A 15,056-nucleotide genomic window follows, 5' to 3' on the forward strand; every position below is an offset into this window, starting at 1 on the left:
TCAGTCTTATTTGGTTTGGGGTAGTAACCGCTGCAACAAGCAAGCTACTCCCCCGCTTTTTTGTGAATGCAAATCCTTTTTTTCCCACATTTCCTCTTGCTGTTGAAGCATAGAACAATGTTGGAGTCGCATTAACAGTGAATATGTTTATTGAATTGGAGAAATTACTTACGCCTGATAATTTTGTTTTCCTTAGTGTACTCCTGATAGCGGTTGGAGACAGATCAGATTTCAATCTGACGTCAGCCCTAGTACATATACCCCTGCAGGAAGTGCAGCTCTTCAGTATTCTCCTCGAAAAGCAATTGTGGACATATGTGTGGCTGAATAACTTGTATAACTAGGATAACTTGATTAACTTTATAACTTGGTTAACCTGATTAACTTGAACTGGTTGAATTGGTTATAGCTGGAGACAGCCAGTGCCCTCAACCAAAAAACATCGACACCCGGTAGGATGGGTGCCCTAATTGGAGGGAAAGCTTGGCTTACCCGTGAATAACTCGCTCTCAGGGATGTCGCCCGAGAATTCCATGAAAGACGGCAGCCGTGGGTGGGATGCTGAGTCCATCTGTCTACACTAAGGAAACCGAAATTATCAGGTAAGTTCTCCATTTCCTAGCGTGTAGCAGATGGACTCAGGACCAATGGGATGTATAAAAGCTACTCCCAAACCGGGTGGGAGGCTGCCCGAGGCCCACTTAGTACTGCCCTTGCAAATGCTGTGTCCTCTCAAGCCTGAACATCCAGGTGGTAGAACCTGGAGAAGGTGTGGATGGAAGACCATGTCGCCGCCCAACATCTCTCAGCGGGTGACAGCATCTTGGTTTCCGCCCAGGACTCTGCCTGGGCTCTAGTGGAATGAACCTTGACTTGCAAAGGCGGAGGCTTGCCTGCTTCTACGTAGGCTGCCTTGATCCAGCGGGCTATGGTTGCCCGCAAGGCCACTTCCCCTTGCTTCTTACTGCTGTGAAGGACGAATATATGGTCTGTCTTTCGTACGGATTCTGATCTTTCCAGGTAAAAGACTAGGAGTCTGCCGACGTTGAGGTGGCACAGGCGGTGAGATGCTTCCGAATCCTTATGCTCATCTGACGATGGTAGCAAGATGGTTTGGTTGAGATGGAAGTGAGAAACCACTTTGGGGAGGAAGGATGGGACCATGTGTAACTGGATGATTCACGGAGTGAGTCTGAGGAATGGCTCCCGGCAGGACAGTGCTTGTAGCTCGGAGATACAATGGGCCGAACAGACTGCCACTAGGAAGGCTGTTTTCAATGTTAATAGTCGGAAGGACAGGCCGCAGAGAGGTCTGAAGGAGGCTCCTGCTAAGAAGTCTAGGACCAGGTTGAGGTTCCATAGAGGCACCGGCCACTTTAGGGGTGGTCGGATCTGCTTGACTCCCTTCAGGAAGCGGGAGACATCCGGGTGAGAGGCTAGGCTACCGCCCTCACTCTTGGTTCCATAGCATGACAATGCAGCCACCTGAAACTTGATGGAGTTGAGAGACAATCCCTTCTGGAGACCGTTCTGTAGGAATTCCAAAATCGTGGGAATTTTGACTAAGCGTGGGATGATGTCACGGTCCTCACACCAGGCTTCGAAAACTCTCCAAATCCTTATGTATGTTAGAGATGTGGAGAACTTGCATGCTCAGAACAGGGTGTCAATTACTGCCCCCCACCCCGAGTATCCGCTCTTCCTCAGGCGAGTCCTCTCAATGGCCAGGCCATAAGAGAGAATCGAGCTGGGTCCTCGTGGAGGATCGGCCCTTGTTGGAGCAGATCCCTGTGTGGCGGTAGCGGGAGAGGGCTCCCTGTCAGTAGCCTTCGCATGTCTGCGTACCATGGCCTTCTTGGCCAGTCCGGGGCCACCAGAAGTACTGGCCCCTTGTAGTGTTCTATCTTGTGGATGATTGTGCCCAATAGGGGCCACAGTGGGAAGGCACATAATAGAGTTTCCTGTGGCCAGGTCTGTACCAGGGCATCAATTCCCTGGGACTGAGGTTCCCATCTGCGGTTGAAGAAGTTGGGCACTTGGGCGTTGAACCGGTTTGCCAAGAGGAACCGTTGGAGAAGCCGTTGGGGAACACCATGGTTGGTGTTCCCCAACGGCTTACTATCAACTGGAATGCTGTGGTCGACAGTCTCTATTCTCCTGGGTCTAGACTTTCTCTGCTGAGGTAATCCGCAGCGACGTTGTCTTTTCCTGCAATGTGGACGGCCGAGATCTCTCGAAGGTTCCCTTCCACCCATGTCATTAGGGGGTCTATTTCCAGAGACACCTGTTGGCTTCTGGTTCCTCCCTGACAGTTGATGTAGGCCACTGTTGTGGCGTTGTCAGACATGACTGACTGATTTGTCTCGGAGTCTGTGACCGAACTGTAGGCAGGCTAGTCTGACTGCCCGTGCTTTTAGGCGATTGATGTTACATCCCGACTCTTCTTTGTTCCATTGTCCTGGTTAGCTCCTGGCAGTGTGCTCCCCATCCCGTAGGCTGGCATCCGTGGTGAGCAGGATCCAGGTTGGTGAGGACAGCCTCACTCCCTGGCTCAGATGGCCTTCTTGTAGCCACCATCGTAGTTGGGTCCGAACTTTGTCCGGGAGCTGGAGATGAATGGTGTAGTTCTGGGACAGCGGGCTCCATTGTGACAGTAGAGAGCGCTGTAGGGGTCTCATGTGAGCTCTTGCCCATAGCACTACTTCCAGTGTGGATGCCATGAGGCCGAGGACTTGGAGGTAGTCCCATGCTGTGGGACGAAGCTCACTCAACAGGGTCCGCAACTGGGTCATCAGTTTTGATCTCCTTGTCGGTGTCAGGATGACCTTGTCTTGTTTGGTGTCAAACCTAACTCCCAGGTATTCTAGGGATTGGGAGGGCTGCAAACAGCTCTTGTTCGTTCGTGTTGACCTCCCACCCGAGGCTCTCCAGTAGAGTTTTGACTCTGTTGGTCACCTGGTGACTTTCTTCTGGGGATTTCGCCCTGATCAGCCAATCGTCCAAATAAGGGTGTACGAGGATTCCTTCCTTCCTCAGTGTTGCTGCCACTACCACCATGATTTTGGTGAACGTCCGGGGTGCCGTGGCTAACCCAAATGGTAGTGCCCGGAACTGGTAGTGATGGGCCAGGATCGTGAAGTGTAGAAAACGCTGATGCTCTTGATGGACTGGAATGTGCAGGTGGGCTTCCGACGGATCCAGGGATGTAAGGAATTCACCCGGTTGTATTGCCCTTATGACAGAGTGTAGGGTTTCCATGCGAAAGAGAGGAATCTTCAAGGGGCGGTTGACCGACTTGAGGTCCAGGATGGGCCGGAATCTCCCTTCTTTCTTAGGAACGATAAAATAGATGGAATAGTGTCCAGTATTTGTTGTGAGGGCACCGGTGTTATAGCCTCTTAAGGGGTCGTAGCAGGGGGATTCCACAAACTTGTCTGGAGGAATGTGGTGGAAATCCAGAAAATAACCCTCTCTAATGATGGCTAGGACCCACTTGTCCGAGGTTCTCTCGACCCATCTTTGGTAGAATAGGGCAAAGTCTGCCCCCTATGGATTCTTCCCTTGGACGGGTCAGCTGGTTTTCATTGTGAGGTGCGGCTGGGACCTGGCCCCAAGCCGGCTCCCCTTTTATTGTGCTTGTTCCGAAAGGACTGGCTTCTGCCTGCGGGGCGAGCCGCTTGATATGTGCTTCTGTATGGGTTGAAGCGCTGTGATCCTCTGCCCCTAGAAGATCGGGGGAAGGGTCGCTGGTTTCTCTTATTCCTGTCCTCCGGTAGCCGCTACAGTGGGGATTCACCATTTGTTGGCTAGCTTCTCTAGTTCGCTTCCGAATAGGAGGGTTCCCTTGAAGGGCATCCTTGTGAGTCGCGTTTTGGACGATGCGTCGGCCAACCAGCTTCGGAGCCACAGCAGATGACACTCCTCTAGTCGCGGTTCGCACTAGATCAGAAGCAGCATCCATGAGGAATGATACTGCTGGTTCCAGGGCTTCCCCGGGAATGTTGTTCCTGGTCTGTGATAAGCAGGTGCGTGTCACCACGGTACAGCAGGCCACAATCTGAAGAGACATAGCGGAGACGTCAAAAGACTGTTTGAGGATGGATTCCAGACATCTGTCTTGGGCATCCTTGAGTGCTGCTCCTCCCTCGACTGGAATAGTCTGGTCTCCGCTTCGAGACCAAGCAGACCATGGCATCCACTTTCGGACATGCCAGGAGATCTTTGGCAGTGGGGTCCAGAGGGTACATGGCTGCCAGGGCATGCCCTCCTTTGAAAGTGGTCTCCAGGGCTTCCCATTCCAAGTCAATTAGCTGCTGGACGGCTTGTAACAGTGGGAAATGTCGGGAGGTCTGACGGAGTCCCTCTAGGAGGGGGTTCGTCTTAGGTTCCCCCAAGGTACTTGTGCCCGGGATAGCAAGCTCTTTCAGGCTGTCTGTGACTAGGTCTGGAAGCTCGTCCTTGGTGAAGAAATGCCTCATGGTTCGGTGGGTTTCGGTCCCTTGGGGGGGGGGGGGGGGTGAGTTCCCCTTCCTCCAGGGGTTCTGAATCACCATCTGAGTTGTCCATGTCCCCGAGGGTGGGACTTCTGGGCGGTGGAGGCACTTCTCTGGGCATAGAGGGTCCAGGGATGTTGAGGTCCTCTGGCGGAGGTTGTGGCCGTGTTATCGGAGGCCCAGGCTGCATGTGGACAAAGGTATGAAGGCCTTTGAAGAATTCCATCCAGGAGATAGATACTGGGTCTAAATTAAGAGGTGCTGTGTCTCTGGGGAGCCCTGTTTGAGGGAGGCTCTCGCTGGGGGACATGAGGTCCGGCGTACTGTTCGAGAAGCTGGATCCCGGCACCGGCTGGGGAGGGCCATGGGCTGAATCCCCCAGAGCCTCCTTGCACTGTATACACAGGGCTGTGGTCTCCTCATGCTGCACAGCTCTGATGTGGCACGCTGGGCAAAGGCCCTGAACCTTCAGCTTCTTCTCCGGTGGTGCCATGGCTTGTGCCGTAAAAATACAGGGACCGGGCGGCCTAGTTATGTGCTCCGGCGCATCAAGGTTGTGCACGTAAGTTGGGTGCGCGCTCAATAAGATGCGCAAGGGCCAAACTTATGCGCCCGGCAGAGTAGGCGTGTGGTTAGGTGCATCGCTATGTGCACGGCATTTATGTGCGTGCAGATGTGAGCACAAGAGATTTGTGCGCACGGCTCACCTCTGTGTGCATGGGTCAGCGAATAGGTCAAAATGGCGAAGGTGACCACGTGGTCAGTGTGGCGACCACCTTGGAGGGTCTCCATGTGGGAGGACCTCCGAATCTGACCGGGGCCTAGCCCTGCTAAGGCTGATCAACCTGTTGGCACTGGCTGGCGACCTGTGCGACTCTTCGAACTTCAGAGACCGGAGACTTTAAAGAAGTTTTCTACCTTACCTTATCTCGGCGTTTCCCGGTCTCATTCCAGGCGGTCTCCAACTGCGGGGGGGGGGGAGGGAAAATACCTTCATCGCCGTGCTCGAAGTTGCACCCGCTGCCTCTCAGCCTCACCCATTGCTGGGGGCTAAGTCCACACCGAGGGTCGGCTGCCGGTCCGAGGCCAACCTCCAAGGGATCGCGGAAATCACCTCGGGAATTCTCAACTGGGGGAGGGACCCAAGAGGTGTCACCAGAGGTAAGATTTCTGTTTTGGGTTTCTTTGGTAAATTACTCTAACGCTCTGCAAGCGTGCATAAAGTCCCGAACTGCTATGGAGACGGAAAATACTGAAGAGCTGCACTTCCTGCAAGGGTATATGTACTAGGGCTGACGTCAGATTGAAATATGATCCGTCTCCAACTGCTATCAAGAGTACACTATATACCCATTGGTCCTGAGTCCATCTGCTACACGCTAGGAAAAAGGGTATTAATCTCCAGGTAGTGGCTGTCATTCCCGCAAGCCACCCCCATGCCTCTTCTCTTCATTCACATCCTCTAGACTTTATGGATCCACAGTATTTATCCCACGCCCCTTTGAAATCCTTCACAGTTTTGGTCTTCACCACTTCCTCCGGAAGGGCGTTCCAGGCATCCACCACCCTCTCCATGAAGAAATACTTCCTGACATTGGTTCTGAGTCTTCCTCAGATGCACATTTATCACTCAGATATTAACGCCTGCCTGGAGCAGGCGTCAGTAGCTGAGCGCAGGTAAAAGAAGTACAGAATAAACTGCTTTTCTGTACTTCAGTAAAAAAAAAAAAAAATATCTCGGCAGACCGCCAAGTTATCAAAGACCGACACCGGTAAATTTGGCTCACGTTTTCATAACCGGCTGTCTGCCAGTAATAAAAATAGACGTCGAGTTTATCAGCGGCTTTTTTCATTACTGGCAGACGTTAAAAAAGCGGGCACTGAAAAGTCAGCGCCCGCTTTCCGCAAAAATTATTGAATCGGCCGGCCCCTATCAAATCCCATTCTCATTTAAAGTTGGGAAAGTCCTTATCTGAAAGTTTCTGCTCTTCGGGTGGAAAAACTCAAAGGTCTCATTTCTAAAATTTACAATCTACTCAATGTTAGAGAGAATGAGAAACCTAAGCACATACTATCATGGGAGCGTGATCTGGAGACAACCTACACCTTAGAGAAGTGGGATGAAATTATACTGTATGCTCATAAGATATCTATCTCAACTTTATTAATAGAAGACTGTTATAAGATGTTATATCGATGGTATTACACACCTGAGCGGCTACAAAAAAAATGTACCCTAACATTAGTAGCCTCTGCTGGAGGGAGTGTGGTAAAGTTGGGACATTTATGCATATCTGGTGGGATTACCCCATTATTCAAGGGATGTGGAAAACGAATTGAGTCTTTTAATCACTGCCCTACTAAATATCAGTTTTGCACTACATGCTAAAACAGCCCTGTTACTTATACCTGAGCCGGACTGTCTCTAGGGCAGAACATGATGATCCAGCAAATTTGCGCCGCAACTAGAATCGAGATTGCTACCCACTGTAGACATCAATCTGCGCCAGTGACTAGTAAAATTCTTAATCGACTGGACAGAGTTTGCACACCACGTAAACTCTCATCTGTCAAATGGAATAATATGCAGAAGTACAATTCAATCTGGGCTACTCATCTTGGGAAAACAAATGTCTCCTCATAAATAAAATAAATATCAGGCCAGAAATAGTTAACGAGTTTTATATACCATCATTCGGAAATGTCAAAATAATGCCATCATATTTGTTAACTTGTTGCGATATTAGGCACTGTATCTCAGTTTGGGTTGCCTTTCCAAGCTACTTGCAGTAGCTCCTCTGGCAGTATTAGCAAGTGTATGACACACTAATCTGATGCATCTGGGGTGGGGGGGGGGACATAATGTACATGTAAATTGTTCTGTTGGAATGTTGAGTTCTAATGTACTGGCATATTGAAACCAAGAGAGAGAAAATTTAAAAAAAAAAGGAAACTATCCTTGATTACAGTCATGAGGTTTGTAGAAGGCAAGAACTTAAACAAAAAAAAAAAAGGTTTGGATAAGTTCCTGGAGGAGAAGTCCATAAACTAATATTAATCAAGTTGACTTAGGGAATAGTCACTACTTATTAGTAGCATGGGATCCGCTTAATGTTTGGGTACTTTCCAGGTAGTTGCAGCCTGGATTGGCCACTGTTGGAAACAGGATGCTGGGCTTGATGGACCCTCGGTCTGACCCAGTATGGCAATTTCTTATGTAATATTCTCTTTTCAAGATTTTACATTAGAGATTGTATGTCAATGACAATCATGATAACCTTTATTAAGTATAACACCACTGATATAGTAATGCTTTACATGCCATTCTGTTCTTTTTAATTTCACTTTTTTGCTTGCGATAACTTGTTTGACCGTGATGTATAATTTGCATGCAACTCCAGTAAAAGTTAACCTGCAAATTCAGTTTTCTTCAAGACCAGAGGTAACAGAACACAACTTTATGAGTACACACACTTAACGTCTGTCCTGAACACCAGCATTGCTAAACAAAATCTTGTCTAGTAAAAACAACTGTTAGCAAAAAAATATAAAAAATATTTTTCAGTATTTCTGATTTTTTTTGTTTCATAGACATAAAGGGCCTCATTTACTAAGTTCCCCCCCCCCCCTCCCCAGACATAGAATGAGAGGAAAAAAAAGGTTTAGTAAACCCATCCTAAAGTATGTGCCAAAATGTATAAAACAATTCAAGATTTAGTTACTTGGGATTAGATTTTTATTTTTTTTTTAATAACTAAAAAGAAATTCTGTGACTTTCAGGAAACTTTCAAAGTGAACAGAGCCAATTACTCCGATTAGAATAATCGCCAGATAGCTCTCTCTAAAACTGCCAGAATTGATGACAAAAATACTGTACACATCATAGCAAACATTTTATTAAATTCTGCCAAGACTTTAGTACTTGCAATTTTGTAAGTAGATAATTTAATATCTTGTCAACTAATTTTATTCCAAAGTATACACACAATGGCTTGAATTAGCATAAGCACAAGAGATTGTTCTTCTAAAACAGAAATTACTTGCCCTGCAAACCGTCCATAATATACGCTAAGCAAAGCATTAATTATACTCTGACCACATCTAAAGATACCGAGCTACAGCAAATCTGTTATTCTTTCATATGGAAAAGAAAACTGGGTAGTTTCTGACTGCAAAAATCCAAAGAGTCAACCTTGTTACGCAAACTTTCTTGATTACAAAGTGCATACTGTCAAAAATCAATAGTCAATCAACAATGCCACTGAAAGTTAAACCTAGGCCATTTTAGGTCAAGCAGGCTTTTTTCATTAACAGTATGCGTCCAAAGCATTTTTTTCTTGAAATGTAATACAACAGGAACTGATCGTAGAAAAAAAAATAAAACGTCAAAGATTTAAGATTGACAAAGAATTTAAACTTTCCACCACAGGGAAAAAAACCCCCACACGGAATGCTTTCTTCAAACACTGACCAGTTTTATAAAAAATATGTTATCCACTTTCCCCTTTAAAGGCAAAAATTAGAATCGATAAGATAGCAGAAACATTTATAACTAGTTATCACTGAAGAATATTTCCCTCCCTAAAAGGCTGGTAGATTGATATCTTGACTTCAAGGAAATCTATGGAAAAATGTCAATGCTATAAAGTTTCTAATTATAAACGACCATTTGTGTTTTGTTTACATTTCAAAAATAAATTAGTCACCAGAAATGGGGGGGGGGCAGTATTTTAAGAGTTTGGTTTAACCTTTTCTTTCCCCCTAACACTGTCCAAAACATATTCCACTAATCCCCTACAGAACTCAAAAGGGCTTTAATTTATCACCCACTAAAGATAAATTCATCCTCCGTGAGCCAACATATTGTTTGAAGACACCAAATAAAAATTTCCCAGTCACCCTTTCAAAAAAAAAAAACAAAAAAAACCACACACGCAGTCCGTCCCATTTCCCACATAGGCGCGAGTACAGACTGCTAAACTCTCTCGAGTTTTAGGATAATATAAAATCATATACATTTGTAAAACATACTTCAGAAAAGTGCGTGTGGTATCGGTTATTCTACTGAAACGAAAATACAAAGGGGGGGGGGGGTGTTGCTGGCGCTTCTCCCGCATTGGCGTAAAAAAGCAGAGACCGTCACGTCAGCAGCATAGGCCTCAGAGCCGAGAGGGAAGTGAAAAATAACGCTTACAGTAGCACAACTGTAACAAAAATAATAATAATATATACTTTTCAAAAGGGGGGTGTGCCAACGACACCCCCCAAGCCCCCCGACTGTTATTAGATTATTCCCAGCGGGCAACATTAGTGTCGAAGGTTTTAAGAGCTCCATCCTCACAGTCTCTCCGCTTCTAGGGTACACCGAGGAACTGAGCGACCAAAAATTAATAACAAATCCAAAACTACTCACAAAGTTTTGGGCATTTCGTCCTCCATGGCGCTCTCGGCTCGGGTCCCTGAGTTCTAGTCGCCGCCTCCCACTCGTCTTCGGTTCGACCTTTCTTCCTCCGATGGTGATGGTCGCTCAACCTTCAGTGAAGCTGACGGACTCCAAACCGCAGCCTTCGCTTACAACCTCCGCCGCTCTCTCAACTCCTGGCCAGGAACAATGAAAGGAGGTTGAAAAAAAAAAAAAAACCACTTCACAAGATGGCGGGCCGGAGTCCAGGCGGCAGCACTTCGGCGCATGCGCGCTGCTAACCCCACCCCCCATCCTGTAACGTAATGTGAAGCGCATGCTCGCAGCGCTTGGCTTCTATGGATCTATTTATTTGTAACAGAGCTAAAAACAATAATTTTCCTGTTTTGAGGAGGAGAGAATTATATCGTATTTTGTAAGAGGAACAAGGAAAAAGTTGACAAAAGGTAAAAATAAAAATAAAACGAGAAGTAGGGGTAGCGCAATGGAAAACTATTGCGCCGCCCGGGAATCGAACCCGGGTCGCAAGAATGGGAATCTTGCATGATACCACTACACCAGCGGCGCGGATGGGAATACGTGTTTGGAAAAATATAAAGACCCTTAGTACATGTCTAGCTAGTGTATTTGTAGTTCATTAATGACCTTAATTTTCAGGTTTTCTTTTTTGCTGGGAATTTCAATATCATAACAGAAAAATCCGTGGAAAAATAACTTTGTCATAACACAGAGAAGAAAAATCAGTGGAAAACTCTTTTTATCCAAAGATTTTGTTTTGCTAAAACAATGAAATTCCAAGGAAAAATAAAATAAAAAAATGAAAATTAACGTCCATCTATATCACAGATTTTTCTATACAAAAGTCATCCTAGAGGCAAAACACATATGGGCCGATGTAATAAGGTGCACTGAAGCTGCCGCGGGTTTTTGCATGCCTGTATGTGCGTTTGTACGCGTATTTTGCTGCGCAAAGCTCTATATGGAGATGTAATAAGGATTTTTTGCGCAGGAAAAAAGCGCGTACAAACATGCTTACAGACCCAAGTTTTTTACTGCCGAGTGCATGCTAATGGCATGGAAAGGAAGTGATTAGCTAATCATAGGCAATGCAGGCAGGGCCGGTGCAAGGGGATTAGGCGCCCTAGGCAAGCCTTCTCCATTGCGCCTCCACGCCCCCCACCTGGTAGCACTGCCACCCCCGGTCTCGGCCCTGACTCCTATCTCGTTCTCAATCACGCCCGCCGACTGTGTGGTTTTCTGGGTCACGAGCAGGTTGGGCACTGCTTGCGGCCCGCCAAATCTCCACTCCTCTTTGTCGCAGCTTGCGGCCCCATACGGCTCACACCCAGTGGCGCACCAAGGGTCTCCGGCGCCCGGGCACCCCCCCTTAATCCTTCTTGTATTAATGCTTAAGGTCACAGAAAATCATTGGCATCTCTAGACAGAATAATTTTTTTTTGGGGGGGGGAGCCAAAATGACATTTCTTCATCACACCCACCTCTATAGCATGGATCCTGCTTTAAAATTGGTTATAAGAAAATCAGTGTTAATAAAAAAGCCCAAAGGGTCTTCTACGTAATTTTAAAAAGCAGGCTAGTTTCACATTTCTAGTAAAACTACTATAAAATTATTTGATAGCCTCATTCAACTAATTCTATATGGCTATGAGAGTGAAGTCTGGAATATATAGGAAGGGACAGAATGTCAATACAAATCCTGCACCTCCAGTTCTCTAACTCTGTGCATCCACTGAAATTCGCCCAAACAATGGAGCTTGGATATTTTCAAATTCTGGTGTCACCTCACAGTAACAGCAGCACAAACACCTTCCACTGCCAGACACATTGTGAACTAACACAAAAAAGACACAAAAAAGATTTTCAACCAACCAAAAAGAGAACATATCTCCCCGACACTACAATACCTACACTGGCTCCCCATTACTCATCGGATAAAATACAAAATCTTAACTACCATTCACAATCTGCTTTACAACTCCAACTCCGTATGGATCTGTTCTATGCTGCACATATACAAACCAACAAGACAACTCCGATCAACAGACAAATGCTTATTAGAAATACCGTCAGTTAGATCTACCAGCCTAGCACTAACAAGAAAAAGAGCCTTCTCAGTTTACGGCCCATCCTTGTGGAACTCCATACCAGACCATATCCGGATGACACCCAATCGAAACGATTTCAAAAAGATGATTAAAACTTTCTTATTTAACGATGCATACAATTACAGTACCCACACCTAAATCAACACCTCAAACTTTTTTATACCCCTTTGTTTCCGCTACTATTAGGTACTATTTTACTCTACTATGTATGTAAATTTTGGTTATACTAAGTATGTAAACTTTGTTTTATTGTGTATGTAAATTTGTAAACCGCTTAGACGGACACGTAAGTGATCCCATGTGCGGTATATAAAAAACTTTTAAATAAATAAATAAATAATATACTGCAATTCTATCGTAGCATAACACCAAGGACTCAAACAACAATATCTCTACCTGTGAAAAAGCAAGGGTAAATATTACACTGGGTCCTAGAATACCTAGAATTCTAAGGAAACAAAACAAACCAGATTGCTATAGATCCCTATGCTAGCAGAATCTCTCATCATGGTCACAAACACAGAACAGAGACAGACCCTCACCAAATACAGAATACAAAATAAAGGAGCACAAATTAGACAAAAACTGAAATGGAAACCCAAAGAAGCCAGACTCTGTATTAACAATGGAAAAACAGAACCATCATTCCTCATAAAAAAAAAAAATCAAGAAACATAAAATATCAGCTATAATAGTAAAACTATACTAATAAAAGAATATTTTAAAACCACTGATAAATAGAATTTCTATTAATTAAAATCATATACATTTTTTACAATTTCCCAAACACCAATAAAATATTTCAAAACAGCACATATATCAAATAACACCCAATAATTAAAACTAATAAGGATTTTAAAAATCCCTTGCTGTCCATACGTGGGAGCTCTTGATTTCCAGTCGCTCTGATATTGTTGAGGATTAGGAGGTTATCTTCTCTCTCTCACACATACTCACATGTCCATTCTCTCTCACACATACACTGTCACATACATACACATTCATGCTCTTATACCCACCATAACCTCTCGCTCTCACAGACACTGACACACTCTCAGGCTGTAAGACACTCCCTCCCCCTCCACATACACCCCACACACAAACTCTTACTCCCCTGGATTTTCTCATACACACTCATGCTCTCACTCTCACTGGCTCCCTCACATACACACAAACACACACATCCAGGCAAGCTCCCAATCATTCTCACACAAACACACACACCCAGGCAAACTCCTAGTCATTCTCACACACACACACTGACCCACAGGCAGGCTCCCATTCATTTTCACACCACTTCCTCCCCACCCCCCCAGGCATGCACACATTCATTCTCACACAAACAGACCCCCAGGCAGGCACCAATTCATTCTCACACACCCATACACTACACACAGGCAGGCACCTATTCTCACACATACAAACCCCAGGAAGACACCCATTCATTCTCATACACAGACACACCCTCAGGCAGGCACCCATGCATTCACACACACATACACCCTCAGGCAGACGCCCATTCATACACATGCACAGACTGAAGGAGGACCCCCTCTCTTTCTTTTGCCAGCAATGAAGCCTCTCTCATTCCTCTGCTGCCACTGTCACTGATGCCGCATGGCTATTGGGGAGGCACTGATTGCTGCTACTGGCACTAAAGCCCATTCTGCTGCCTCTTCTGTGCAGGCCCCGTGGGCTTCCACTTCCTCCATGCTTGATCTCGTACATTGTGAGATCCGCATAGAGAAAGTGCTACTCTTGCACATTCCCAAAGATTACATGTGCCAATCACTAAAAAGTAATTTATTTTTTTTACCTTTGCTGTCTGATTTTAGTTTTCTAATCGGTTGGTCACAGGCTTTTTTTTTTTCCACCTTCCCTTCCTTCTTTTTTTGCCAATTCCTTTTATATTCAGGCCGATACAGTAAAGTGCGGCCGTGGTTGCCCGTTTTTTAACCCGCTTTGGATGCACGTTTTGAGCACGTAAGACGGACCCGCGATTCAGTATCAGCTTTTATGTGTCCTTAGCGCTTGCCAAAAAAGATGCGTATCCATTTCTGCCCGCCGCATGTATATGATATGTTAATGATCGGATTAGCTATTCCCCCCGATACAGTAACGTGCGCCCAAATTATCACGTTTTTAACCAGCTTATTTACCGTGTCTTTAACCTCAATATTTACCGCCTACCCTGACCCTGGCGTTAGTGTGGTGTTCAGTCAGCTTCGGACCGGACAGCATCATGGACAACATGCATATATTGGCTCTGGCGATCTTTTTCATTCGGTTGAGAAGCAGAATGAGAAATGCTCGAAATACTCGACAAATGGATTCTACAAGGCAGATTGGAGAGGCCAACAGGGGAGCCCAGCAGCAAGGAGAACCCAGCCAACCGGAGAACCCAGCAGCAAGACCGGAGAACCCAGCAGCAAGACCGGAAGAGATATGTGTTCAACTGTACCATCCATCTCTGGGCATCTCTGAGGCTCCGGACATGGACGCCTCTACGGACGCCGGACAGATGGGAGCCGTGCCAGGCCTTCCTCCAGCGTCTGCTAGGCGTCCTGAGGCTCCGGGGGTCCAGCGGAGACATGGATGCCTCTACGGACGCCTTCCGGTGTCTGCTAGACGTCCTGAGGCTCCGGGGGTCCAGCGGAGACATGGACGCCTCTACGGACACCTTCCGGCGTCTACTAGGCATCCAGCGGAGACATAGAAGCCTCTACGGACTCCATCCTCCTGCATCTAGAATTAGGCATCCCTGAGGCTGCTGATTGTAGTAAACGCTTAAATAAGAACGCATAGCTCATTTATGAATAGTAAAAGCTTAGCTAAGAACGCATAGCTCAATTAAGAATACAAACCTGAGAATCCAGTGTTGCAGATCCATGTATGTACTGTTAAACAATTTATATGTGCTGCTAGTAAAACTATGTACACCAGAGAATCCACAGTGTGGCATATCCATGTATGTACTGGGAAACTTTTCTATTTGCCCTGCTAGTAAATCTATGT

General features: G+C 46.0%; 1 protein-coding gene and 1 non-coding gene across 14 annotated transcripts in view; both read right to left on the reverse strand.

Annotated features, from left to right (window-relative positions):
* Positions 1–10,139, reverse strand: part of TIA1 (TIA1 cytotoxic granule associated RNA binding protein) — a 144,530-nt gene extending 134,391 nt beyond the window's left edge. For 6 of the 13 annotated variants that reach the window (XR_003857064.1, XR_003857062.1, XR_003857061.1 and 3 more), the window contains exon 1: positions 9,907–10,139. Coding sequence is in view for 8 of the 13 variants with exons in the window: in XM_029604001.1 (XP_029459861.1) it covers positions 9,907–9,932 (26 nt within the window). In the remaining 5 variants the exon portion in view is untranslated. The remainder of the gene's footprint in view (positions 1–9,906) is intronic. The other 7 variants (XM_029604000.1, XM_029603995.1, XM_029603996.1 and 4 more) reach the window with 4 other exon arrangements.
* Positions 10,140–10,411: 272 nt separating this feature from the next.
* On the reverse strand, positions 10,412–10,482 carry TRNAG-CCC. The gene has a single exon. It is a non-coding gene; the product is annotated as a tRNA-Gly (tRNA).
* Between the last annotated feature and the right edge of the window lie 4,574 nt (positions 10,483–15,056).

The sequence above is a fragment of the Rhinatrema bivittatum genome, chromosome 5 (assembly GCF_901001135.1).
Source record: "Rhinatrema bivittatum chromosome 5, aRhiBiv1.1, whole genome shotgun sequence".
Taxonomy (NCBI): Eukaryota; Metazoa; Chordata; class Amphibia; order Gymnophiona; family Rhinatrematidae; genus Rhinatrema; species Rhinatrema bivittatum.